This window comes from Melanotaenia boesemani, chromosome 16 (assembly GCF_017639745.1).
Source record: "Melanotaenia boesemani isolate fMelBoe1 chromosome 16, fMelBoe1.pri, whole genome shotgun sequence".
Lineage (NCBI taxonomy): Eukaryota > Metazoa > Chordata > Actinopteri > Atheriniformes > Melanotaeniidae > Melanotaenia > Melanotaenia boesemani.
The window spans coordinates 9,600,865-9,625,002 of NC_055697.1; the positions used below are offsets into that span (position 1 = coordinate 9,600,865).

Below are 24,138 nucleotides of genomic sequence, written 5' to 3' on the forward strand. Positions count from 1 at the left end.
TACTTCCTGAATCAGGGTTAGCTTGCTGCTGGCTTTCATTGTAGCATGTAAATGTGAGCGGAGGACTCATACAAGGAGCGAGAAGTGATTTTCCGGCGAAACAAACAAAAGGAAGACTTTTGGTTACTTTTTGCCTTGGCAACATGGATTACTGGGTTGGTGCCCTTTCACTTTATTTCGTTTTGTCATATTATATACAGAATGGTACGCATAACGATAACATTGTTGTTACAAGACGCTTTAAGGATAGTTGTTTATCAGTTATGAAGTGAGCTATTGACCCAACTGTTTGTTCATATGAATGCACCCGGGATACAAACAGTGTGTTTTGACAGTGACCTTTGTTATCAGTTTTGTTTTACATCTTTATTGTCACGTTTAAAGGTACACTTAACCTGCACTGATAGTTTTGCCCTATAAATAGGACACATCGCATGAAGTAATCAACATGATTATTTTATACCTGAGATAATAAATGTAAATGTCCAGACATGGTGCCGATTACGGCTGCTATTAAACCAAATCCTTGTATGTTTTGATGAGATATTTCCTTTGTAGAAGGTTTAACGCTCTTTCCCATTGTTGTGTTGTAAACACAGAGTAAAATAGGAGATCCTGTTCAACAAAAACCTGCAGGAAGTTTAAACAATGTATTATTCTTAGTAGTACCACCAGAGAGTTGTTCACATTTGTGTGGGTTTTCCATATAAGTACCCATCAACTTTTTTTTTCTTACTTTTTTTTTTTTTTTTAATAACAGCAGCTAGACAAAAGACTCGACAGTAGAGGGCAGTTCCTCAGACAGATCTGCTGTCAATGCAAGTTTACTGTCTGAAGTCCAGATCAATTCAAAGACTAGAGAAAAGTAATTCAAATGGCTTATCTTATTTTGACCCAAATGTGAGTTCATGTCATGAAAGACCTTGGTAGTGGGGGGGTTGGGGGGGATAGATAGTTAAAGGAAACTTTGTAGACATCACAGCTGTAATTATTTCCCCTTTTAATGAATCCTGAATCTCTTTGACTAAAAGCCTGTGGGTGTGTTGTGCAGTCTGTTTTCCCTAGATGCACCCAGAAGCAACCACCTCACATTTCATGAGAACACGATGAGTCAGATTAATTCCAGACCAGTCAGATGTTGAATTGGGAAAGGGGGGCAAAGGAATGGGCATCCACTACTTAACAATGAGTAAGACCGTGCTGGTGCAAGAGCCTATGCATGGACTTCATATAAGTTTTCCAGAGGCAGAGATGGCAGTGAATGGTTTGCAGAAGTGTGGGCAAACCAGAGAGTGAGATGTGGACAGAAAATGTGTTGGATAACTGAAAAGGGCTTGTATCTGAAGGACAGCCTTGCTTGTTGCAGTGGTGTCAGATAATTCCAATCTAATCTTGTCTTTATCACATAAATGTCACAGAGAGCATGTACAGGCTTTCTTGTATCTTAAATCATATGTTTTACATTGTGTTTGTAGCATATTTACTTCTCATTGCTGCTCTTTGCAGCATTTCTTGCCAAACCCGAATGACGACCTACTGTCCAGACAGCCCGGTACAACTGCAGTTGTCTGGCTTTAATTTTATTAACTTGGCACAGTGAGGCTTTAATAATGTACCATTTCTTTTCAGACTGAGACAAGTGTGGAGAACCTGCGGACATATTTGGCTGTGTTTCCATTGCACAACAAGCACTTGCATCTTTGCACTATTATGTGATGTTTATTTCAGACTGCACAGATTGCGATTACTTAAGATATTTTCTTTTGAACCTTAAGCTTTGATTATCTGATTGTAGCTGAGGTGGAATGTCTTCACTATCAAACTGCCAGCTATTGGGTTGTAAACACACTGCTGGAAAAAGATAATGGAAAGATAATTTTCTTATGCAATTTCATGCATCAGTGTTTCACTGCAAATCTACTATGAGGCTCAATGAGACTTGGAGACTGGATTTAAATTTGGATGGACAGCATGTTTCAGCATTGTTTATACTAAGAAGCAGAAGTGCAGTATTATTTATTGCTTTGGCTTATTTACAGACAAACTTCCTGTTTTATATGAATCGTGACTGATTGCAAAACACCCCCTTAACTGGCTCGATGTACTGTTGCCGTTTCGAGTGGTGGGAGGAGTTTGGTGATAGTCATCCAATTAGTTGAGTGTTTCTTAGCTCTGAGTTGGTTAATGAAGAGCTAAACACCTGAAAAAGTGCCAAACTTGTTGTAGTGTTACACAGAATACGTACCCTGTAGGTCTGACGATGCCTTCTGATGTAAGTACTTAAACTTGTAGCACAGAGAGAGATGAGCCAATTGAATCATAATTCCTTCTGAGAGATGTTTTTGTTCATATCTGTGTGCAGAGTGCCTTGGAGGTTTACAAGGAGATGCTGCTGCTGTACCTGGAGGAAGGCCGGCGGCAGGTCAACTCACGCTGCGCCGACCTGGAGCCGTGGCAAATCATCGGAGCATCTGTCATCACCACACTGGGAGCTCTCTGGGTCAAAGGCTTCCTCTTCCAGCAAGAAAGTAATCATTTCACACGTGAAGAGTACAAATAATCCTGCCAGGCTTTAAATCAAAGATAAAAAGAAGCTCAGCCTTCTAAAATTGTATTTGCTCTGCAGCTATTGACAGTATTTAACAGTTTAACAGTTTAATAGCATTGCTTATCAGAGTATGGCTGCTAGTTTGTATTTTTTGTTCTTTCGTTCTTTCAGCATTACTTAACTTTTAAAGCTTGCTTATCTACTGTATATCAAAATGTGAGCAGCTCTGTAGTGACAGCATTCCTCTTTCAAGCTACTCAGTCGTTAGTTACTAAAAGAGCTTGTAACTCTTTAAGTGTTTGACTCATGGATTTTAATATCTGTTGTAATATCAATCAGAAATTTCTCAGCAACAAAATCAGCACAAAAAACTTGAATTTAATTCTTTGATTGTAAAAGTCAGAATGAGGCACTAGCGTTTCCAAAGTCAGCACATAATGCCTTATGATTCCACAGACGTGATTTTTGCTAAGAGTCAGGAGTTTATTTTTAAGTTGAATGTCACCACAATTTCACCACAATCCTCTGCCTTGTTGTTTTGGTTAATAGGTCTCACATCCCGAATAAAGAGGCAGTGTTTTCGACTCATCAGAAAAATCCCTTTTGTTGGCACGAGTGTAAGTATCTGTGGTAAATCTGTTCCCTTTTTGCTCAGCAAATGTGCATTCACTCTGTTGTCTGAGACTCTGAGTCATTTTTCAGACCTTTGACATACTTCATCATACGCTTGTGATAAGGTGGTTACTTGCGTTCAGTTAGACACGCTGTCATTTCATCCTGATTCCCTTCACAGTATAACACACTGAGCCTTTCTGCTGAGTTTACAGTTGAAGTTAATAAAGTAACTGCGTCCTCTCTGTAAATCAGATCCAGAAGCAGCTGAACAAGGCTTTGGATGACATGTCTGTCAGTGTCTGTAATCTGAAGGAGGGGATGAGCTACACTAAAGAGCTGCCCTCTAAAGGTCTCTCTCAGAGCCAAGTGATGGACAAAATCAAAGAATATCAGACCCTGAGTAAGTGACGTTTCATCCCCGAGCCCATTGGTTCAGTGTTTGTGATGATTTTCACTGATGAATTAATTTGTGGGAAGGAAAGCCAGTGATTTCTGAAGACACTGTATCATTACAGATGAGGTAAAGTGGGAGAAAGGATGTGTTTCTGGTGCAGTGTACTGGGGTGATGAGACACTGACCAAACTCCTGGTGAAGGTATGCATCTTGGTCTTCACAAATAGACAAATAGGTTAAGTTTAAGGCTTTTTGCAATTTATTAAAAACAAGCAGGACTAAGTGATTGTTTATTCTTAATAACACTAAATATTTACTTTAGTCACTTATTTATATGTTTTTGTTCTTAAGGTATATGGAGATTTTGCATGGAGCAACCCGCTTCACCCAGACATTTTTCCTGGAGTCAGGAAGATGGAAGCTGAAGTAGTCAGAATGTCTTGTACACTTTTCCACGGTGGACCCAACTCCTGTGGGACAGTGAGTGGCTGTAAACTGTGACTCCAGAGAGGTGATAGTTGGCTTAATTTGACGCATGTCCTCTCCCGCCTTGTCCAGGTCACTTCAGGTGGAACTGAGAGTATACTAATGGCCTGCAAAGCATACAGGGACATGGCATATGAACGCGGTGTCAAATACCCTGAAATGTGAGCTGAGTGATAAAGAACATAAATCCATGGCACATCCTGAACTTGAACCAGAGAAAGTTGTAAAATTACTTTTATTGAATCTTCTGCAGTCTTGCACCTGTGAGCGTTCATGCAGCTTTTGACAAAGCAGCACATTACTTTGGGATGAAGCTTGTTCACATTCCCCTTGAGAAGAAAACCATGAAAGTAGATGTAAAGGTGAGAACACAAGCTGTACAGACAGTATCTGGGATTGACTGCTATGGTCAGATGTTTGTTATAATAATGCCATATGTGTTTGTGTGTCAAGGCTATGAGGAGAGCCATCAGCAAGAACACAGCCATGCTCGTCTGCTCGGCACCTCAGTTTCCTCATGGGATCATGGACCCTGTTGAGGAAGTAGCCAAGGTAATATTTTTCCCATAGAAAGGATCCAAAATAAAACAAGAGGAAAGTCAAATCTTTGGCATTTTGTTGTGTTGCAGCTGGCTGTACGCTACAATGTCCCGCTGCATGTGGATGCCTGTCTGGGTGGTTTTCTCATCGTATTCATGGCCAAGGCTGGTTACACACTAGCTCCATTTGACTTCAGGGTAAAGGGTGTTACTAGCATCTCTGCAGACACCCACAAGGTAGGGAGAAGTTATTTATTCCATTGAGAATTAGTATTAGTCTTCTACATTATTCTTGATTTGTCCCTTTTCTTATCTAAAATTACAAAACACAAGTCAGTATGTGTAATAACACATTTTTGAAGTATCATTTTATTATGTGCATGATAATTTGTTTAACCTTGTATGGTATGAAGCTATGCTTATAATTGCATTAATACTGGATTATTGCTGCATTACATTTCTCTCCAGTATGGTTATGCCCCCAAAGGCTCCTCCGTAATCCTTTATAGTGATAAAAAGTACCGTCAGTACCAGTACTTTGTAGCTCCAGACTGGCAGGGGGGAATTTATGCCTCACCTTCCATAGCGGGCTCCAGGCCAGGAGGAATCATCGCTGCCTGCTGGGCAACCATGATGCACATGGGAGAGAGTGGATATGTGGATGCAACTAGGAAGATTGTTAGCACTGCACGCAAGATCAAAACAGAGTAAGACAAAAATGCATGTATCAATAACACTTTAACCCCGCCTCTTCACGTCTAATATGCATCCTATTTTTATTTTTTTTTGGCAGATTACGGAAGATAAAAGGAATGTTTGTGTTTGGGGATCCAGAAGTGTCAGTGGTGGCAATTGGCTCAGATGTTTTTGATATTTTCCGCCTCTCAAATGCACTGACGTCAAAGGGCTGGAATCTGAACACGCTGCAGTACCCCTCAAGGTAGCCGTTTAAAACTGTCTTTAATTTGATGGATTTATTGGTGTGGCAAGTGTTTACAACCGCATGACTTTCTCTTTCACAGCATACACATTTGTTGCACGCTTTTGCACACCCAGCCAGGCGTGGCGGAGCACTTTATTCGTGACGTCAAAGAGCAAGTCGCCATCATCATGAAGAATCCCAAAGAGAAAACCACAGGAATGGTGAGCTGGCTAATGTCCAGACCTTGTAAAGTTGGAAATGCATTGTGTTGCATTACAAAGGTTTTAAGTAAACACAAGTTGCTTGTTGTAGAAGTGGAATGTGGAACAAAACTGACTAGTAAAACTACTGTCAAGGCATAATCCAGCTCAGGGGAAAGAAGATCCCACAAAGAGGGAAAAGGATCATTATGAGTAAATATTAATGATGTCCAATTAAATGAATATTAAGATGTATTTCTCATTGGTAGATTTAAATTATTAATGTTTGTTAAATCATTGCTTTATCTCATCCTTCTGACGTTTGTTGTTCTTCATGGTGTGTGTACGCAGTATTTGGCTGTCTTACGTTACAGCTGTGTGATGCAGGCCACTGCATTTGTAATGACTGGTTCTGCCTCATGCACATTGCCCTCATCTGGTTTTATTCAATGTACCTACACTGAGTCTGCTTTGCTTTGTCAACATAGATGATAACATTTCCACTGCTGAAGTAGTAGACTGCAAGAGAAGCTACCATTAAAGGGGTTAATAATTTGACAGTTATTGTAGATTATATCAAAAAGAAAGGAAAATTCAAAACCAAATATTTCATTTAAAAGCAACCAATGCCCACACCGTTCACTTGTAAGTTAACTCACATCTTCCTCTTGTTTCAGGGAGCCATCTACGGCATGGCCCAGTCCATCCCGGACAGATCCATGGTGACTGAGATCTCCCGAGGTTTCCTGGACTGCCTCTATAGCACTGAGGTGCCCAAGTCAAACACCAACCATATGAATGGCAACGGCAAAGCCCACTGAAAAGGGATACAGCCTTCCTAACCTGAACCCCCTGCAGGGAAACACGCTCGCTGCCTCTCTGAGTTCCGAGTTAATTGCTCAACGGTTGCCTTATCTCACATACTGTATAGAAAACATCTGCAAAGCTCTTAAAAGCACAAGCCATCATCATTTTAATCAGCCCAGAGGGAAACTGCTTCTACCAACTGTGCCTGCATGGCAGAGGGGAAGTGACTGGGTCCAAACGAGTTTTAATCATTCAGTTCAATTTAATTACGTCAAGTTTGTGTGTGAGCGAAAGTTATTTTAACATATTTCATTTCAATTTTAGCTTTTAATACTGTCATGATCTCTTAGTGATATTACATAAAACCATTTTTTTGTTTGTTTTTTTTTTGTTAGATCATTTCAGCCTAAAAGGATCGTCATCGTGTCTCACAATAAGTGTGAAAATGAAAAAACACAAACCACTCAGAACATGTTAAAGTCGCTGTGCTGCCCTCTAGCATGAAAGCTCCAGACTGGCAGCACATTTCTGCTGAAGGGATCCTGCAGCACTTCTCCATAAAACTTAAATTTTTTTTTTCTTTATGAAATGAAACAAATCAGGTCAAACTGAAAATCACTTGAAACAACACTTTAATATTATGGTAGGTGTTTATCTGTGAAGATGACATTTAATTTCTTTGTGTCTGCAGTGGTTGGGTCCGTAGACAGAGGGAGAATTATTTTGATAATGGGAGCTTTTCATGTCAATGAAATAGGGAAAATCAAGGGCATTAATATGTCGAAAGCTTCCACAGACATGTCCGCTTAAGTCATGAAATTCTTTATCTTAACCGAATGGACTGAAGGTTCGCCCTACTTTGGTTTTTGATGTTATCAAGAAGCAAGAACTCAGTATTTTTCATCTTAGTTTGCCTACTTACCTATGTACCACTTTGTTTTTAATAATTTGTCTCCTAATTCAATCTACCTCAGTTTCTACTCCATGCAAGTTACATTTACTCATCCACTCAACAGTGTGGTCGTTTTCCATGTTTAACATTAATTTCACATCTGGGGCAGTTCAAGAGTAATGAGTTATTTTTGTTAAATACACTGACTCTGAAATGTGACTGAGGTTCTTCGTCCACAGACAGAGTAGTTTTTATCATGGGAGAAACTTTCTGCTTCTGGATGTATTATTGTCTGATTACCATCCATTCAGCAGGAGATGGAGATTAATAGTGTGGTAACAATGCATACTGTAACACCAAAAGGACCTTGTTCTAATATTGTTGAAATTGTCATGTCTGTGCAATATGTTTTCTTTTTATGAAGTGAGATAAGGTGGGATGCTCTGTCAGAGGCGTAGTTGGGAATGATGGCTCATCAGCCTTGATAATGTCATTTCAGCATTTATGTGTGATCACTGGGAATTCATTAATCACTTATTAAGTTTTTTTTTTTTAATTAATCACATCGTTCGAGGATTTATTTTTACATACTGAGGAGTTTTAATAAGTTAGACTCAAATGTATTTTTGTTATTTTTGCCAGTGCCTGGTTAAAATACTTATTCATCCCTGATAATGATTTAATCATCTATTCGATCAGTCTGAAATACAAGGATCATAGTGGCTTTTAGCAATGAGTCACTTAACTTAGAAAGTTTTGTTGGTTTAATGGCCACAAAGATTGTTTTAAATAAAGACTTGTACAATAAATTTTTCTCTTAAGCAGTAACATTTATTCTCCCATTACACAGGAAATATAAAAGCCTGTCTTTTATTCCTGTTTGGGGACAACTTGTTGCAATTAGTGTTTGGATTCAAGATGACTTTTTTTTCCCCAGAGTGATGAGTGATTGGCTTCGTAATAACTTTAGGTTTAACATTAAGTCCTTTTTAGATTTTATTTTAAAAGCACTGGATCTAAGATCTGTTTTGACATTCGCCCTGTCATGTTCAAGACATGGCTCTGAATGTATCATATTAAAGTATTAATAGATTTCTGTAATAAATGCCCTGATTCTAAGTTAAGACACATCAGATGGTTTTTTTCTTATATCCACAGCATACACTGTTAACCCAAACAAAGCCTGGCTGGACACGGCTTATGCCTCTACTGTATTTTTCAATAAAACTTGTTCAGTCTGATTAAATCATTTCCTGGTCATTTTTCATCAACGACAGTTTGACACAAAATACATTTTTTTTTTACTAACAGTACAAAAAACATCTGCCACATAAGACCTTCACTGGTACAGAACACAAACACAGCTGAACGCATTTGGTTATTACACCTGGAATGGTTGCCGGGGAAATTTCTTTAAATCTTAAATTTGTAAACATTTTTCTTTTTTTTTCCACCTACAGGATGGCAACATTTTTCTTAATGAACTTTGAGTAACTGGTTCATATTCTTTGGACTTTGGAAGTCATGTTGAAGTTTCTCAGTTGAATTCGTGTTTGAAGAATTACGGCTTCCAGAGCTTCACTTTCCACTGCTGAAGTAGCTGAAAGCAGGTTGCTCACACCAGAGAAGCTTGGTCAATGAAGGTGGCCAAAGTGATGTCTCTCTGGGACAATCCTCCACAGTCATGTGTGCTGAGAGTGATCTGGACCTGAGGGAACAAAAGTGGAAACTGACTAATATTCATGGGAAGTAAGTGAATGTGTTTAGCTTTGTTTTGGTCTCCACCAACCACCAAAGAAAATATCTGTAGCCAGCTTGCTAAATGCTTTCTGTTTCTGTGTTATCTTAATGTGTTACACATAGCTGGCAGGTTTTAAAGCCCAAACTTTTACTTTCTGTCCTTATCTAGTTATAAGAATGGAGCTTATATTTAGTCAGCCACAGTAGATGCAACTTTATTTGTTATGGTCTCAAAATGTTTGTAGGATACATTAATATTTTCTCTACTGCTTATGCACATGCATTATCTGTATCTATCTATCTATCTATCTATCTATCTATCTATCTATCTATCTATCTATCTCTCTATCTATCTATCTATCTATCTATCTATCTTGAAGGTGTAATGATATACTGTTGGTGACAATAATTATGATGTTAAAATGATGAAACATCAACATTGTATTGATAATATAAATATAATTTATTCTGAGAAGTGATCCCAGCTGATAGATAGCTGACATTTTTTAAAATGTTGATTGTAATTCAGTTACCAAAAAAGACCAAGAAAAACAAAATTCCAATATTTATTATTTAATATGGAAGCAACATAAAAGCAGCTTTCATTTGGTGCTCCAAAACAATTGATTTCATGCTGTGAGTGAGGCAGAATCATAAACATGTGTTTCTGTTTTATGCTTTATGGCTTTTGTTTTATATCTAGTAGATGAACATATTTGGAGTTAGAGACATAATTGAAGAAAACGAAAGTATTTTTACGGGAAGTAAATCTGAAACTTGATTTCAGTGAATGTAAAACTTTTAGAGACTAACTTTGTCTGTAGTCACTGGTTTTTAATACCTTATTATATATGTTAAACCACTCAGGATGATGGTCCATCTTCTCTGCTTGTAAGGCCACTCTGGACATGAAACCAAAAGCCTGAAAGACAAAAAGAAAAAAAAAAGAAACAAACAAACAACAAAAAAAACATGATGTACACAAGTTAGTTACATGAATTGTGTGATTTCAGCAAAATAATATGAATACCATGGTATCTACCTGATTGAAGTCTTTAAAAATAAACTCTTTGTAAATGGCGTCTCGTCCCACAACCTCCACCCACTGAGCATTGCGCAGTAGAGGGAGTAGGTGGGCCCTCTCCTCCTCATTCAGACTCTGGATCTTGCCGGCCTGCAGGGGACAGAGCAGAGAACAGCAGTTTTCAGAGGGGCAGTTTCGCAAACACAAACTGTGATTGGTGCACAGGCTACCATCTGGAAACAATGAGAGGCTGCATTCCTGATTTTAAAAAGGTATGTGATGGTGGTGGAGGGAGTATGAGAGTGGGGGGATGTGTGGTGGTGGCTGTAGGAGTATTCCTTCTGGTCACTTTCTTCCTAATCTTGACACATGATGCAGAGTCACATGGATTAAAATGAGTCAGGCTCACCACATTCAGCCTTCATGACCACTGACTCCAAAATCTGAACTGTTTACGATTTCGCAGTCTAGGGGCCACATGTCAAGGCTTTGTCCCCAGATGAACAGTGAACTAACAGAGCAAACAGATGTCTCCACTTCGGCCTAAATCAGAGCAATGACATCAACAGGTATCATAGCAACGCTGTAATCTGCTCTATCTGAGACGCTGATGAGCAGCACAGAAACAATTCCCACAGGCTTAAACCCGTCAATGCATACAACCACACAATTCATGGGTGCACAGGGACACAGAAAGGTACTGATTTCATATATTCGAGATTAAATGCTTTTAGATTCATCTATTTGAGCACATGTAGTTGTCAGTTTACAATAAAACCTTTTAACATGAGGGTATGGTAAGTATCAACATGTGTGTGAGGATATGTGTGTGATATATGTATTGAGTTTGTGTACTCACCATGTCCAAAGAGTGCTTTGTTTTTATGCACAGGGGAGGTTCAGCTCCTGCTCCCTGCTGCACAGAGGTAAATCTGCTGTGGCAGCCAGTGAGTGCAGCTGGAATGAACCCATCTGACACATGAGCCATGGGTCCTGCTTATAGCAGCCCCCCCATAAGCCTGAGCAGAAATCCTTTCTGCTAAAATTCTGTTCAGCTGCTTTTCAGCATGGGTTTAATCATAAACAGCCATCTGTTGCACAAGGCATGCATGAGGACAGCTATTGTTGCAGGATTCAACACAAAGGCACAGCAGTGTTTACTGTGTGATGAAAGAAGGAAGATACCGTCCCTTTTACATACTCTTTAATAATCTGTTTGATCTTATATAAACACACATACTAAACATGAACTTAAAGCCCATAGTAGCTACGTATGTCATCAATAATGTTTCTGCTAAACAGGAGAGCAGATTTAAAAGGGTGGAGTTCATGTCAAAGGTTAATGAGCTGAACCGTGAATTTGCCCTGGTGATTTTATCCGTCACAGTGAGCGCTCAGGGAAATGAACAAGTTAATGAAATGAGCGCAGGAAGAGGGGGTGACAAGTGATCAACATTTTAACAGTTGACTGGATGTGAAAAAGGGACCTGGGCTTCGGACAGGAAGGAAAGCAATCTGTTATTTAGAATGAAAACTATTAGATTAGAGTGAAATAGATGATAAATTAAAAATTGGTGCAATAGCACACTTTTAATCTTTATTTAATTTATTTTAACTACTGTCTCCTCCATAAATTATAGTGGGCCATTATTATATTTGCCCTCAATATATTCATTATAAACTAGTTAAAAGGAACCACATATGAATATGAGTGCTGACCTTTGGCCACTTGTTATACTGGTGTGGCAGTTATAAAAATGAGCAGTAGGAGAGGCTGTTTTTAAGAAGCAACATGGAATTCAACAGACTTCTGTATGAAGCTCTTCCTGTTTTATTCCTTGTAATCGGTGGATATGGAGAGCACATCAACAATGGTGAGCTTTATTATTCATTTGTTATTGATGGTGATTATTATTGTGTATAGTGTGATACAGGCATTAAGGAAAAAAAAAATCCCATTATAAATGGTGGGACACACAGTGCCACTGAAGAACACCTAAAAAAAGATAAACTAAAATAACAGTAATAATAGTAATAATCGTAATCTATTTAGCTAGATTGGTTCCCTATAATTAAAAAACAGATATTAGAGAATGAGCCTTAACTCAGTCAATAATATTGAGTGGGTTATGATCTTGATGGTGATAGTTATCTGTTACACCCTTCTGCTATCATGTTTTTATGACGTACAAGAAGATTTGTGTACCAGCCATAAATCAGGGGTGTTTGAAATCCGTGCAGGACCTCTTCTGAAAATGGATCAGGCTTTGCTCACATTTCATAACCAGCTGACGGAAGAAGTACAGGTTTTCTACACATCAGATTACTGCTACAAGGTAAGGTCTCCAGGGTTATCAATACACAATACAGGATCAGTATCCCCTTTAGTTTTAAATAAAATTAATAATATATACACACAGATAAAAATGAAAGGCCACATGAACATCACATTTGTAACTATGATAGAAGTCACATTTTACTTGTCTGAACACTGTGGCATGTGAGAGTTTTCTTTGTTCAAAGATGTTTCTTCTGTCAGTAGATAAGTGAGAAAAAGAGGATCTGATTTCAAGGAGGTATCTCAAACATTTCTTTAAGATTTAAAGATTAATTACTTTTAAAAATTACAATTAGATATTATAAATTACACTTGTAACACACTTGTAAATTACAACAAAAGAAGAAAGATTCAGAAGCTTAAGTTTGGCCATCACGTTTGGTCTTTGTAGCCAACTAAAAGGCTTCAAATGAGACTTTTAGTTTGTCTTCCATTTACTTTTTAAGTTAATTGAACTAGTTTAGATGTTTGTTGTTGTTGTTTGTTTTTTTCTTTTTTAGGGGGGGGGGGGGGTTAAGCAAACCTTCAGCTTATGCTTTCAAAACTATTTTCTTCTTGATATTTCTTGATATTTTATTGAATCCTAAATGCAACACAAGCTCAAAGCATAATCAATCCACCACCATATTTAGTACTGGGAGAGATTTTCTTTTTTCTTTATGAGGCCAGAATATTCTTAACAACTTTGCCAGATTAATAAACATGTCTCTAAAATACACCAGACTTGTTTGGATGTTAATTTGCACATTTTTAATCCCAAATGTTGTGGGTGAAAAGAAACTTATTTCTGGTAACTCTTCCACATCATTTATGGGTGTATTACTGCAGAACAATGCAATTAATGCACCTCTACATCTACACCTTCCTGAACCTTTTTCTAATAGTTAAACTGGGGCTTTTAAACAATATTACAGTTCTCTAAGTTTTCTCCAACCATTCATGTTACCTGCTATTTCTTTTGTGCACTTAGAAAATAACCATCTAAAAATGCATTGCTATAGATCTTGCTTTATTGGCATCAGATATTTTAAAAGCTCTAGCCAGCTGTTAGAGGAGCTCATGGAAACTGAGAGTTGGAACAAGGTTTGAGAAGTCCATGACTCTATGGCTTTTACTACTTTTATGTGAACCATGGCTCTGACTAACTTATTTAGTAGGTAAAAAGTTTAATTATATTATATTTGGGTATTTTCTTTTTTTCGCTCTAAAATATGTTTATCTTGATTGAATTACTAAAAAGAATTGTTTACTATTTTCTTCAATGCTATTTGCAGATCTGTAAATTATTTAACAATAAAAAGAAAAACTACTATTATTATTCAGTGTGAGAATAATTTTGCAGGCCCTCCATGGTACATTCAATCTTTATTTGACTCAACTACAATGATATGATTCAAGATTGTGAATTTTTGTCTGTTTGCCATCCTAAAAGTTAAAGTGGGATGTTTGTTAAATGACTATTTGAGCTGTTTTGTTTTTTTGTTTTCAGTGTGTATACCAGCCTCTGGTCTCTCTAAAGCCCAACAACAAAAATGCATCAGCACAAATCAGCACTAAATTCACTCTGACGATTCAGGTGGAATCACAAACCAGGAATAAAACTCTGTGCAGGTAACAAGATTAATTCTCAAATCAATTTAGTTCAATTCAGCTTTATTTGTATAGCACCAATTCACAACAACAACTTTACAGACAAATCCCTTCAAGCCAGTTCATTATAAATAATAGCCTAGCTGAGGAAAACCAGTGAACTGCATTGAATCTTGATTTCAATTTAATCCCCCATCCTGTGCAATGCACGGGGCGACGGAGGACAGTGGAAAGGAGAAAACTCCCTATTAACAGGTAGGAAAAATTTCCGGCAGTACCTGGCTCAGTGAGGGTGGCCATCTGCCTCAGCCGGTTAGAGGTGGAAAGAACAGGTAGAACAGGAAAAAGAAACCAACACACTTTAGCTAGGGAGACCAGCTAAAAGTGGTTAAATACAAGTTTATGATGCCGATGCTGTCATAAGTTTATTCTGGAAATTAAAGAGCAGAAGGACAAAAAGGGAAGAACGACCTTAGTGCATCATGGGATGTCCCTCAGCAGTCTAAGCCTAAGGCAGCATAACTAAAGGATGACTAACCCCCTCTAACTATAAGATTTATCAAAAGGGAAGGTTTTAAGCTGACAAAGGTAGAGAGGGTGTCTGCCCATGAACCCAAACTGGGAGCTGGTTCCATAAGAAGGCCCTGCCTCCCATTCAACTCTTAGAGACTCTTGAAATCACAAGTAAACCTGCAGTCTCAGAGTGAAGTGCTCTGCTGGGGATATATGGAATAATGTGATCTTTGACATACAATGGAGCTGGGTCATGGAGAGCTTTATATGTGAGGAGAAGAATTTAAATTCTATCTTAGATTTAACAGGGAGCCAATGACGAGAGGCTACAACTAAAGAAATATGATCTCTCCTGCTAGTTTTCATCAGAACCTTTGCTGCAGCATTTTGGGTCACCTGGAAAATTTTCAGAGCATATTTGGGACAGCCCAATAATAAGGAACTGCAACAGACCAATCTTGAAGTAACAAAAGCGTAGACTAGTTTTTCCTTCATCGCTATGTGACAGGATCTCCCTAATTTTAGCATTATTTCAAAAGTGGTTCTAGAAACCTGTTTTATCTGTAAGTCACAGGTCAAAATTAACTCCAAGGTTCCTCACTGTAGTTCAGGAAGCCAAATTAATGCCGTCCAGAGTAATTACATAGCTAGACAATTTTGTCCCAGCTGTTGGGACTTAACCAGAAACAAAAGGAGAAAACAACCTGATTCTCATCTTGTTTGCCTATATTAACAGAGGGGAGTGGATTTCTCTTGTCTTTAAACATAATGCAGTGTGATGGCATCCAATGATTGCGTCAGCAGTCAGTAAGATTATTTACAAGACTGTGGGAGTCATCATGACCTGCTTTCTGGACCTGAGTGATGCCCCTCCTTAAACCACCTCGCCGGGTATCGATCAGGAGCCTTTTTGGGGTTAATAAGACCTGACATTCTGATATTGATGAAAAGGGCTCATTAAAACTGGAAAGTCACGTGTCCTCCAGACGCATCACTGGAAATGTTACCAGGAGCAGATTGTTCAAGTTTATGACTAGTCAGATCTGACATAGCAGAACTTTCCATTTTAGGGGTCACCTGTAAACATGGTATCAGGGATTTTGCTGCTACATGACAAGCCTCTGTTGCTGTCTTTGCCCTCTCAGAGGTCCAGTCTTTGTCCTTTTAAATCAATGCTGAGGTCTCTAACCAGGCTGTGCAGGTATTGATTTCCTTTTCCTCTTTGAAAAAACACTCAGAGTGATAGCTAGTATGTCATCCCAACTCTGGATCAATACGTTTGTGTAATGCATGTTTTTTTGGGGCCTGAAACTGGAGATGGTGACGAAGACATGCACTTTAAGTCTGCAGGCACTAGGTGGTGCTCCTGAACTTTACTGTGAAGGATAAAACATTATTGAGAAAATGAGAAAAACAGTACCATGCCTCTCTGGAAATAGAGGATCAAATAATATTTTCTAATATAAATGTGTCTAAATATTTCACTGTTGTTGATGCAGGTGGGATCAGACATATATGGAAGGCGGTCATTACTCCATTTGGATCATGCCGGTGGCCTTCAATAATCCTATCTGCAATCTTTATGTGGATAAAAGGCCAAATAATCCACACCTTCGTAAGTAGAAAGCATGTATACATATATTTGAATTGCCTTACTGAGACACAGTGATAGTCAAAGAACCAGTGGACACACTGAGTCCAAGCCTTTGATCCATTCTTTACTTAAGCGAGTCCATACAGCGGAGCATCTCCTCTCTCATCCACATCCACTGAGCTGTAATTCTCATCCATCTCATGGGACATGATGTGTATTGATCAGATAAGACTTGCTTTCTTAAAAAGGGATAAAAGAAAAGCTTTTCTGCTTGTTTTGAAGGTCTGGCTCTGCGTGTCGAGGGATGTTGCTAATACATTAGGGAGTGTGGAAGGATTAGGGCATAATGGGATTTTGAAAGCGTCTCTCTCCATAATGTACACTCTACTTAACAATATTGCAGATTATGTTGTAGATCAGACTTTTAGGGCCAAGTAGCCATTATCTGTTCTGGTCAGTGTGACTGCACCTCTCACAGTATGATGAGCTTCCATTAGCTCCACAGACTAGTGATTATGCAAACTCCCCATAGGACTTGCTCAGCTTAAGTAATGGTCTGGTCAGCAGCTCCAAAGACAGGTAAGAGATGCCCTGTTGGGAAATTTCAAAGCTTGCTCTGGTGGCTCAGATTGATTGGCCGCAGAGCTTTGTAAGGCCATTCGCTGGGTTCTTCAAGCATGTGTTTCAGTGCTGCTGCTATCAGATGCACCCTTTAATCAAGTTAGTACTGTATTCTGCTTTGTAACACATACCACAAGTCACCTGCTGAGCCCTTTAATTCAGATGCAGAAACCCACAGTATTAATAGCATGAAGTGTTTGTTTAAATTAGCCATACATTCATACATACATGGCTTAATTGAGTTATTTCAAATGCTTCCATCTACAGAAATGGACTGAGCAGGCACTTTATGCAGTGAGAGCTTTATGGTGCTTAATGAATGGATGTCGGTCATGCCGTGACTTTTCCGAGGCGATTAAGTGACTACTCTTTGTTGAGAGTGGATGTCCCAGTGTGGTTTCAGCTGTTTAAAAATGGCTTCTTTTTGTTTGTTTTTCCACCAAAGAGAAACGCTGTGCGTACGTTCCCTGTATTGCCTGTGCTTTGATGCAAAGAGACCATTCTGATAACTCCAGAGCCTTTCTGTTATTGCTTTATAATCAAATGCTGAGCTGTAAGATGATTCACCAGTTTCTCAGTGCGGTTAGTGATGAGAGCTGGAATACATGACACACTTTTTTTTTTTTTTTTTTTTTTTACCTTTCAGTCATTTTTAGTAGTTTTTTTTATCTGTTTAAAAGTTCTTTTTTTTTTTTTTAGGAAATAAAATAAATCCAGGCCCTCTTCCACTATAAACTTGCACCATGACCCTTTTTATTTTGCAGTCTGGCTTGTTCTGAGTGTATTTGTTTTACTTTCTACATTGTTGCCTTACATTTTCCACTTTGGATGCCTGTAGGGTCAGATTGCCTAGACTGGTTGCTCTTTGATGGATCAACCAGGATTTTTTCCCATTAAGTTCTTTGTTTGTCACTTGAGGGATCACCTTTGACATGAGTTGACTGACAGAGAGACACTGGAGAGTCCAGGAGCAGTAAAGCAGACAGTTTGGACTGTCAGTGCTTTTATGCCCATTCATTTCTAACTCTGAGGTAGATGTACAGTAAAAAGCTCTTGACTAGACATTGAGTGGTACAGATTGATTACACGGTTCCCATTTGCAAATGTTTCCTTATCTTTTTTTTTTTTTTTTAGCTCTTCTGGTGGCAGCTCTCCTGATGGCTTTAACTGCTCTCTTATTTGTTATGGTGCCCTACATCTACAGGTAACCACACATTTTTATACATCATCCTTGGAAAAAAATACCTCCCTGCTCTGATTACTCTGCCAATCTTTTTACAGGAAGCGCTGTACATTAACATTTATTAAAACGATTTGCTGCCGAGGCGAAAAGTACTCTGTGGATAATGTAAGTAACATATTTCTTCCAATGAATGCACTGAATTAATAACTGGAATTAGATGGCACAGATGTTGAATTTAATTGGTTAGTTTTAGATCAATCATAAATTCATTCATTAATTAATACTCAGATGTGTAAAAATGCTTATTAATGACCCAGTTTTTGCTTTTTGCACTGCACAAAAAGATTGACTGTATGTTCTTTTGTAATCAGAATAAGCATTGCTTTGATCCAAAAGTTACATTGCATTATTTTCACTGGACCATATGCAGCCTGAGATGCATACTGAAATTGCACTGAGACTCCAGTCATCAAGACGTTTGGGAGACACTAATGCAATGATTGATACAAATGTTGGCAGAGCCAGTTGTACAGCAGACTTACATGGAAGCGGTAGAGAATTGTATCCATCCAATCATCTTGCTGCATGGCAAGAGCTTCTGTGTATTTTTGGTGAACATGAATAGCTCCTCTTATTCTACTAACCAAGATGTCTCTGGCTTCCATATGCTGTCTGGGTGGTACGCAGATCCATCATGACATATTAGTGCTGGTGTCTTCCTGCTCTGGTGCTTTAAACTGCTTCATGGAGGCCAGCAATTCAGGCTAATCCAACAGAGAGGGCAGCAGGCCAGAGTCATCAAAATACTGACTTCAGAGAGAGGGGGAGAAGGAGCCAGGAAAGAAATTATTTAGAGAAGTTTTAACCCAGGCAACATTTAAGATTTGAGTTTTATCAATATTTTTACATGTCATTAGAATTGCAATTATGTAAACACTTCAAATAAGTGTAAGTTTATGATTGTGGGCAGTTTTAAGTATTGCAATATCCAAACCCCAAATGTTACACAGTAAACCTGAAATATTGCTACCACTTCAAAATAAAGAACTTTAATCATAATTACAATTAATCACTCCTATAGTGAAGGGTCACAGCAATTAAAAGAGGACTTTGTGGATTTTGATGCAACTTTGATCAGGCAGTGGTTCAGATTCACATTCAGCTCATAACATCAGAATATAGACGGTATAGAAGGTATGTAGCTAGCTGGTTTACATAGTATGGCTTTAAACTGACGAAGAATTGCAGCAAAACAACAAAAATCTTTTATTTATTTCCTACTTAATATGTTGTGTTTTGTTATTCACATCAGATATGTTAAAGAACCTGTATTTGGTCTTATTTATAGGTTCATAACTGTATAATTGGGTCTGCTCTAATTTTTAAAAACGTGTTATCAGTAAAACCCTGCGATGGACTAGTGACCTGCCCAGGGTGTACCCTGCCTCTCACCTGCTAAATGCTGAGCTAGGCTCCAGCGTCCCTGCAACACTTAATGGATGAAGCGGTACAGAGAATGAATGAATGAATGAATGAATGAATGAATGAATGAATGAATGTTACCAGTAAAACACCTTATTTTTTCTGGTACTGTACATTCCTGCAGCGCCGGCGATAGCCTCCTGTCTGAACTGCTCCAATTCAGCTTCTGTCTCTTTAAATCACTTTCCCAAAAGATCCAATCTGATTGGTTAACTGAAATAAAACAAACAAACAAACAAACAAACAAAAAAAACTAGGTTTCCTAAATACAGAAGCATGGAGCTGTCACCCATAGACATAATAAATTGTATTATTTTTATTATAACTAATACATCTTTATTATGTCTATGCTGTCACCCAAATAACTAAACATAACTAAACTAGATCATGAGAGGGCGCTACATGTTACAAGGTGATGTAGGCAATGTTTGTAATCATCTTACATAATTAATTCATGTTACCCATGAAAACCAATTAAATATGTCAGATTAAGTCATTGTTGAAAGAGAACTTCTCATTGCTGTAATTAGCATGCAATTATTTATAAAGTGGGCTACATTATAATATATTGAAAGGACTGAGGTGTATTGTTTGCGCTTCATTTATTCCTAAAAGATAGAAAAATGACATTAACAAGATGTAGATGTTAGCAATAGTTTGCATTAGCTTGTGCTGGCTAGTTAGCATTAGCACCCTCAGCTCCATAGATGCAGGCTTTAAACTGGACAACATGATGGTCCACATTAACTGATGCAGTGTGCAGCTTCTGTACAAGTTATGTATCACACAAAGTGTTTGTAGTACGTTCCATAGTGAAAAAAAATCATTTTGTCTAGCTGCTAGAAAATGGTGGACTCATATAGTGAACAAGAATCAAGATTAGATATTCGAACACAAATGTTGATAGTTAAGAAAATCTTAATTATGAAGTGATTCAGGCAGTTCAGGAACAGTGGTTTGTAGTAAAATAAAATTCATGCCACTGATATGGACTAACTGAACACACTGCTGAACAGGTAAACAGTTGAAAAATTAAAGAAAAGCGTCATTTTGCTTGATCAACTTTAATAGTCAAATGAATTGTTAAATGTACACATTGTTCCATAATTTTCACAAGTTGTCAAGCATAGAAGCGTAGAAATAGTTCAAACCTGTTCCCCATCTGTGCTGACATTATTTACTCTCCCTGCTGTTGTTTCTACAGGAAGATGCACATGCTCGTGAAACTGCGCATGGTACTGGTGAAGCTAAACCATCACGTCTGCTCTCCCTGGACACTTTCCGAGGGTATGTAAATCATCAACAACCATCTTGCTTATCAGTCTATCACCACATGCTGCTTGTTCACATGCTAATTTTTTTTAGAGCCGTCTGAGGCATGATGAAGATCTACAGGCCCAGTGTAATGAATAATTATACAGGGGTCACAGTCTGGCCACATGGTCCCCCAAGCTTTTGTTATCAGGCGGTATAGCTTTGGGCATGATTTCTGATATCAGTACGTCTCGGGTTTGGAACAGACTGTTTCTGTTGGGCAGGAGTGATGCATGTGATTGAATCTGGGCTCCCTGCTAGCCTTAATTGTGGCCTGGGGGGTAGACACAAAGCACGCCTCTCTGGAAACAGGATGCTGGTGTGGCTTTGACCTCCCCCTTGCCAAATAATTGATGTAATAATACCATCAACATATCAGCACACATCCTCATGGCCACAGATCTCCTGCCAAAGCAGAGAGCAAGAGGAAATCCAGCAGAACACAAACAGCATCCAGCAGACGATTGGCATCCTTTCCTTTCCGATTGGGCTCCTATTTGGATGAAAAACCACCTGAAACCACCGAACAGATGTGCTGCATTCAAAACACTGCCTTTATATTTAGTTTAGAGGTTTTAGTACATTTTCATTAGAATTAGCAAAGGTTCACACAACAGATACATTTCGATTTAATCTCTCACTTTCACTTCTTGCCGCAGTCCTGCTCAATCTTGTTAGCTGAAGTGTCACTCTCGGGTTACAGATACTTGTCATATATTAATGTCCTGTTTGGTGATACTGAAAGTTCTCATGCCTTGCAACACGCTTAATCAAACTGTGACTCAGCTCACAAGATTAACACTCAGCTTTGTGACTTACGATCCATACCGCTGATAAGTAACAACTTTCTACAGAGAACAGACACATCACTCATCTGCCATAAACGCTGAGGCATTTCTGAAGGCAAAAAGGCTTTCCTTCTCAGCTGAAAGGTTTTTCTGATCATTGCTCAGGCTCCACTGACATGATATACAGAGAACTGTGGGGTACAGTTGCACGTTAATTTTTCTGAAAGGATTTGAATTTTAATCTTGTGAGGCACTGCTAAAAGCCTTTCACCAGTTTCCCCACCGTTGAAAATTGTACTGCCGGTTATTAGCCATGCCATACAGCAGACAGAACAACCATTACAGCAAAACCAAGGATTGTGAGTTGCATTTAACACCAGGTGGCTGAATCACTCTGTGCCTTATTTTGACTGGGATCCAAGTTTTTTCCAATCCAGTCTTAAGCTCTGATGCTTGACCACAAGAAAGACAAAAACAAACCTTGGCATTTCCACTTACATTATAATCCATTCTGACTAGATCAAGTGTCCATAAACTTTGCTTTTGCTACCATCATTCAGTTGCAAAGTCGTAAAGTTTCAAGTTGATCCTCTAATTAGTAATGCATGTTTGACAACTCAAATCAAAGAAGGCCATAAGTGTCTATCAGTGGGTCGTAAGCAGCTGCCACTGCTGTACAAAAGACAAGTCCGTTTGTAATCTGTTAGCTATAAATCAAAGATACTGATTTCCAGACAAGAATTAAGACTTTGGATAAAATGAAAAAACGTTCTGTGGAGAGTTTGCCAGTGATACGAACAACTTTAACTTAATTAGAAACCAAGAGAAAAGTCTGCAGCACTTCAGTTAACTCTAATGCTACAAACACTTCTCACCATCGAATTAATCTTAATCATAATTAGCATCCTCCATTATTGTGTGTGTGTGTGACATTTGCAGTGTGATGGAGCTCTTATTTAGAATCAGGCAGGAGGGTTTTTTAATTAAAAAGTTGGCCAATAAGCTGTGAGGTTGCTGTGATCTTCATCAGGTCTCATCTGGCTGAGGATTTAACCTTTGTCTGTGTTACTATGGCAACTAATGGATATGTTTGTCAAAATTTAAAGGATAGCCTCTGAGTATATGTGTGTGAATGTGCGAGAGACAGAGAGAGAGCACACAGACACATGCACCAGGGTTTACTCTGCTTTAATAGCCCTTTGGAGATGATAGCGACCGATTAAAATCTTGTATCAGCAGGTTGGGGCTAAAAGAGCAGTAATGGCTTTGGTGCACCTTTTAATTGAATCCAGGCAGAAAAACAGGAGGAGGCAGAGGTAGATACAGTGCACCTTATCATACAGGCTCATTCTTAGAGGCTGTCCTAATCCCATTATCTTAAAAAAACCCCTTATGATCTTTTTTTTTTATTATTAAATAACACATGAAAACATAAATTCATATGTTGATGTTGTTGAAGCACTTGTCACAGCTGCATCTCCATCGATTGAATTCTTTTGCAGGTTTCTGTTGTTTAATAGCCCCCGGCCCATTTTCTGACAGGCAGCACAAACATGTTTTTTTTTTTTTTTCTTCCAGTGTCTGAATCAGTCAGGCACTTCATCACGTATGCTGGGTTTCATCAGTGTTGGCTGATGCTAAAGTATAAAGTGTATCTTATATTAGGCTCAAAGTCTTTAGTCAGCAAAGCTGCTTGAGGAGATCCAGAGGACAAGTGTTCATTTCCTGAGTGATTCATAATGCTTAGGTTGCATTACCATGCTTTTGGAGTTGTGACACAATAAAAAAAAGCATCTTGTTTGGCTTCTCTTACTTTAATTCAGAAGTTTATATTCAGTTATAATCAGTTTAAAACAGCTGAGCTGGCAAAAAATGTGGATAAATTGTTATTATAATTGTGTGTTGCATTTATGATGTGTATTTAAAAATATCTTTGCCCACATTTTCTTTATTTACTCATTCAATGTACAGTACCTGAATAAAACCCATTTTTACTGACTGATAGTGGTGTACTACAACCTGTGCTCATCATTGTAGGTTTTCCCTCACAGTGATGGTGTTTGTGAACTATGGTGGAGGAGGCTACTGGTTCTTTCAACACGCACCTTGGAATGGTTAAGTATAGTACAAGACATGCATGAATTCACTAAATAGGAGTAGACTGTGCAGTACAGTCTGTGCCTTACATAAAGCCTAAAGCTGTTAATCAATGGCAACGCTTCTCATCATGTCTGCAGCATAGTCTGACCTGTCGTCACTAATTATGATTAATGCAATCACATACGCATGCATGCATGCAGCATGCCATTCTTCATATTGGCCAAATCGGATACATGATTTGTAGATGTTTGTTGTGGTGTGCAACTGGTAGCAAATGAGGAGGAGGAGAGATGAGAGTTTGAACGACTTTTAGGGAAAGATGGGAGGAGGCTTAAGGAGTGGATAATGTTGATGTGATCTTAAACATAACACCTCTGCTTAAAAAAGTTTCATTTCATCTTGTAAATAAACAATAAAAGTGCAAATATGTCAATATATTTTTCTTAAA

The 24,138-nt window shown here is 38.5% G+C and overlaps 3 protein-coding genes across 5 annotated transcripts in view; 2 read left to right on the forward strand and 1 right to left on the reverse strand.

Annotated features, from left to right (window-relative positions):
* On the forward strand, positions 1–8,522 carry sgpl1 (sphingosine-1-phosphate lyase 1). The gene is made up of 14 exons (XM_042010480.1): positions 1–155; positions 2,363–2,528; positions 3,098–3,165; positions 3,416–3,563; positions 3,679–3,758; positions 3,909–4,037; positions 4,116–4,204; positions 4,297–4,405; positions 4,497–4,595; positions 4,673–4,819; positions 5,051–5,289; positions 5,376–5,522; positions 5,605–5,725; positions 6,382–8,522. Exons 1-14 carry the CDS (start codon positions 144–146, stop codon positions 6,523–6,525), a joined length of 1,698 nt encoding a protein of 565 aa, XP_041866414.1. The 5' UTR covers positions 1–143; the 3' UTR covers positions 6,526–8,522.
* On the reverse strand, positions 8,036–11,170 carry pcbd1 (pterin-4 alpha-carbinolamine dehydratase/dimerization cofactor of hepatocyte nuclear factor 1 alpha). The gene is made up of 4 exons (XM_042010502.1): positions 11,027–11,170; positions 10,186–10,317; positions 9,985–10,065; positions 8,036–9,111 (listed from the first exon to the last, which is right to left on the reverse strand). Exons 1-4 carry the CDS (start codon positions 11,153–11,155, stop codon positions 9,019–9,021), a joined length of 435 nt encoding a protein of 144 aa, XP_041866436.1. The 5' UTR covers positions 11,156–11,170; the 3' UTR covers positions 8,036–9,018.
* si:dkey-192p21.6 (uncharacterized protein LOC565246 homolog) overlaps positions 10,324–24,138 on the forward strand; it is a 25,854-nt gene continuing 12,039 nt past the window's right edge. The window contains exons 1-9 of one of the 3 annotated variants that reach the window (XM_042010475.1): positions 10,324–10,864; positions 11,917–12,041; positions 12,409–12,503; positions 13,995–14,116; positions 16,108–16,223; positions 17,958–18,027; positions 18,105–18,171; positions 20,693–20,775; positions 23,628–23,704. In XM_042010475.1, coding sequence (XP_041866409.1) covers positions 11,960–12,041; positions 12,409–12,503; positions 13,995–14,116; positions 16,108–16,223; positions 17,958–18,027; positions 18,105–18,171; positions 20,693–20,775; positions 23,628–23,704 — 712 coding nt within the window. In that variant the 5' untranslated portion in view covers positions 10,324–10,864; positions 11,917–11,959. Of the gene's footprint in view, positions 10,865–11,251; positions 12,042–12,408; positions 12,504–13,994; positions 14,117–16,107; positions 16,224–17,957; positions 18,028–18,104; positions 18,172–20,692; positions 20,776–23,627; positions 23,705–24,138 lie in introns of those variants that run through there. The other 2 variants (XM_042010477.1, XM_042010476.1) reach the window with 2 other exon arrangements.

Excerpts from the sequence above, each read along its gene's own strand:
- pcbd1 (XM_042010502.1), bottom strand. The coding sequence starts at position 11,155 with ATGGCTCATGTGTCAGATGGGTTCATTCCAGCTGCACTCACTGGCTGC. Across the intron at positions 10,066-10,185 it reads TTTTTAAAGACTTCAATCAG|GCTTTTGGTTTCATGTCCAG; the intron begins GTAGATACCATG and ends TTTGTCTTTCAG. Across the intron at positions 9,112-9,984 it reads GGTTTAACATATATAATAAG|GTCCAGATCACTCTCAGCAC; the intron begins GTATTAAAAACC and ends TTGTTCCCTCAG.
- sgpl1 (XM_042010480.1), top strand. Across the intron at positions 3,564-3,678 it reads CAAAGAATATCAGACCCTGA|ATGAGGTAAAGTGGGAGAAA; the intron begins GTAAGTGACGTT and ends GTATCATTACAG. Across the intron at positions 5,523-5,604 it reads ACGCTGCAGTACCCCTCAAG|CATACACATTTGTTGCACGC; the intron begins GTAGCCGTTTAA and ends TCTCTTTCACAG.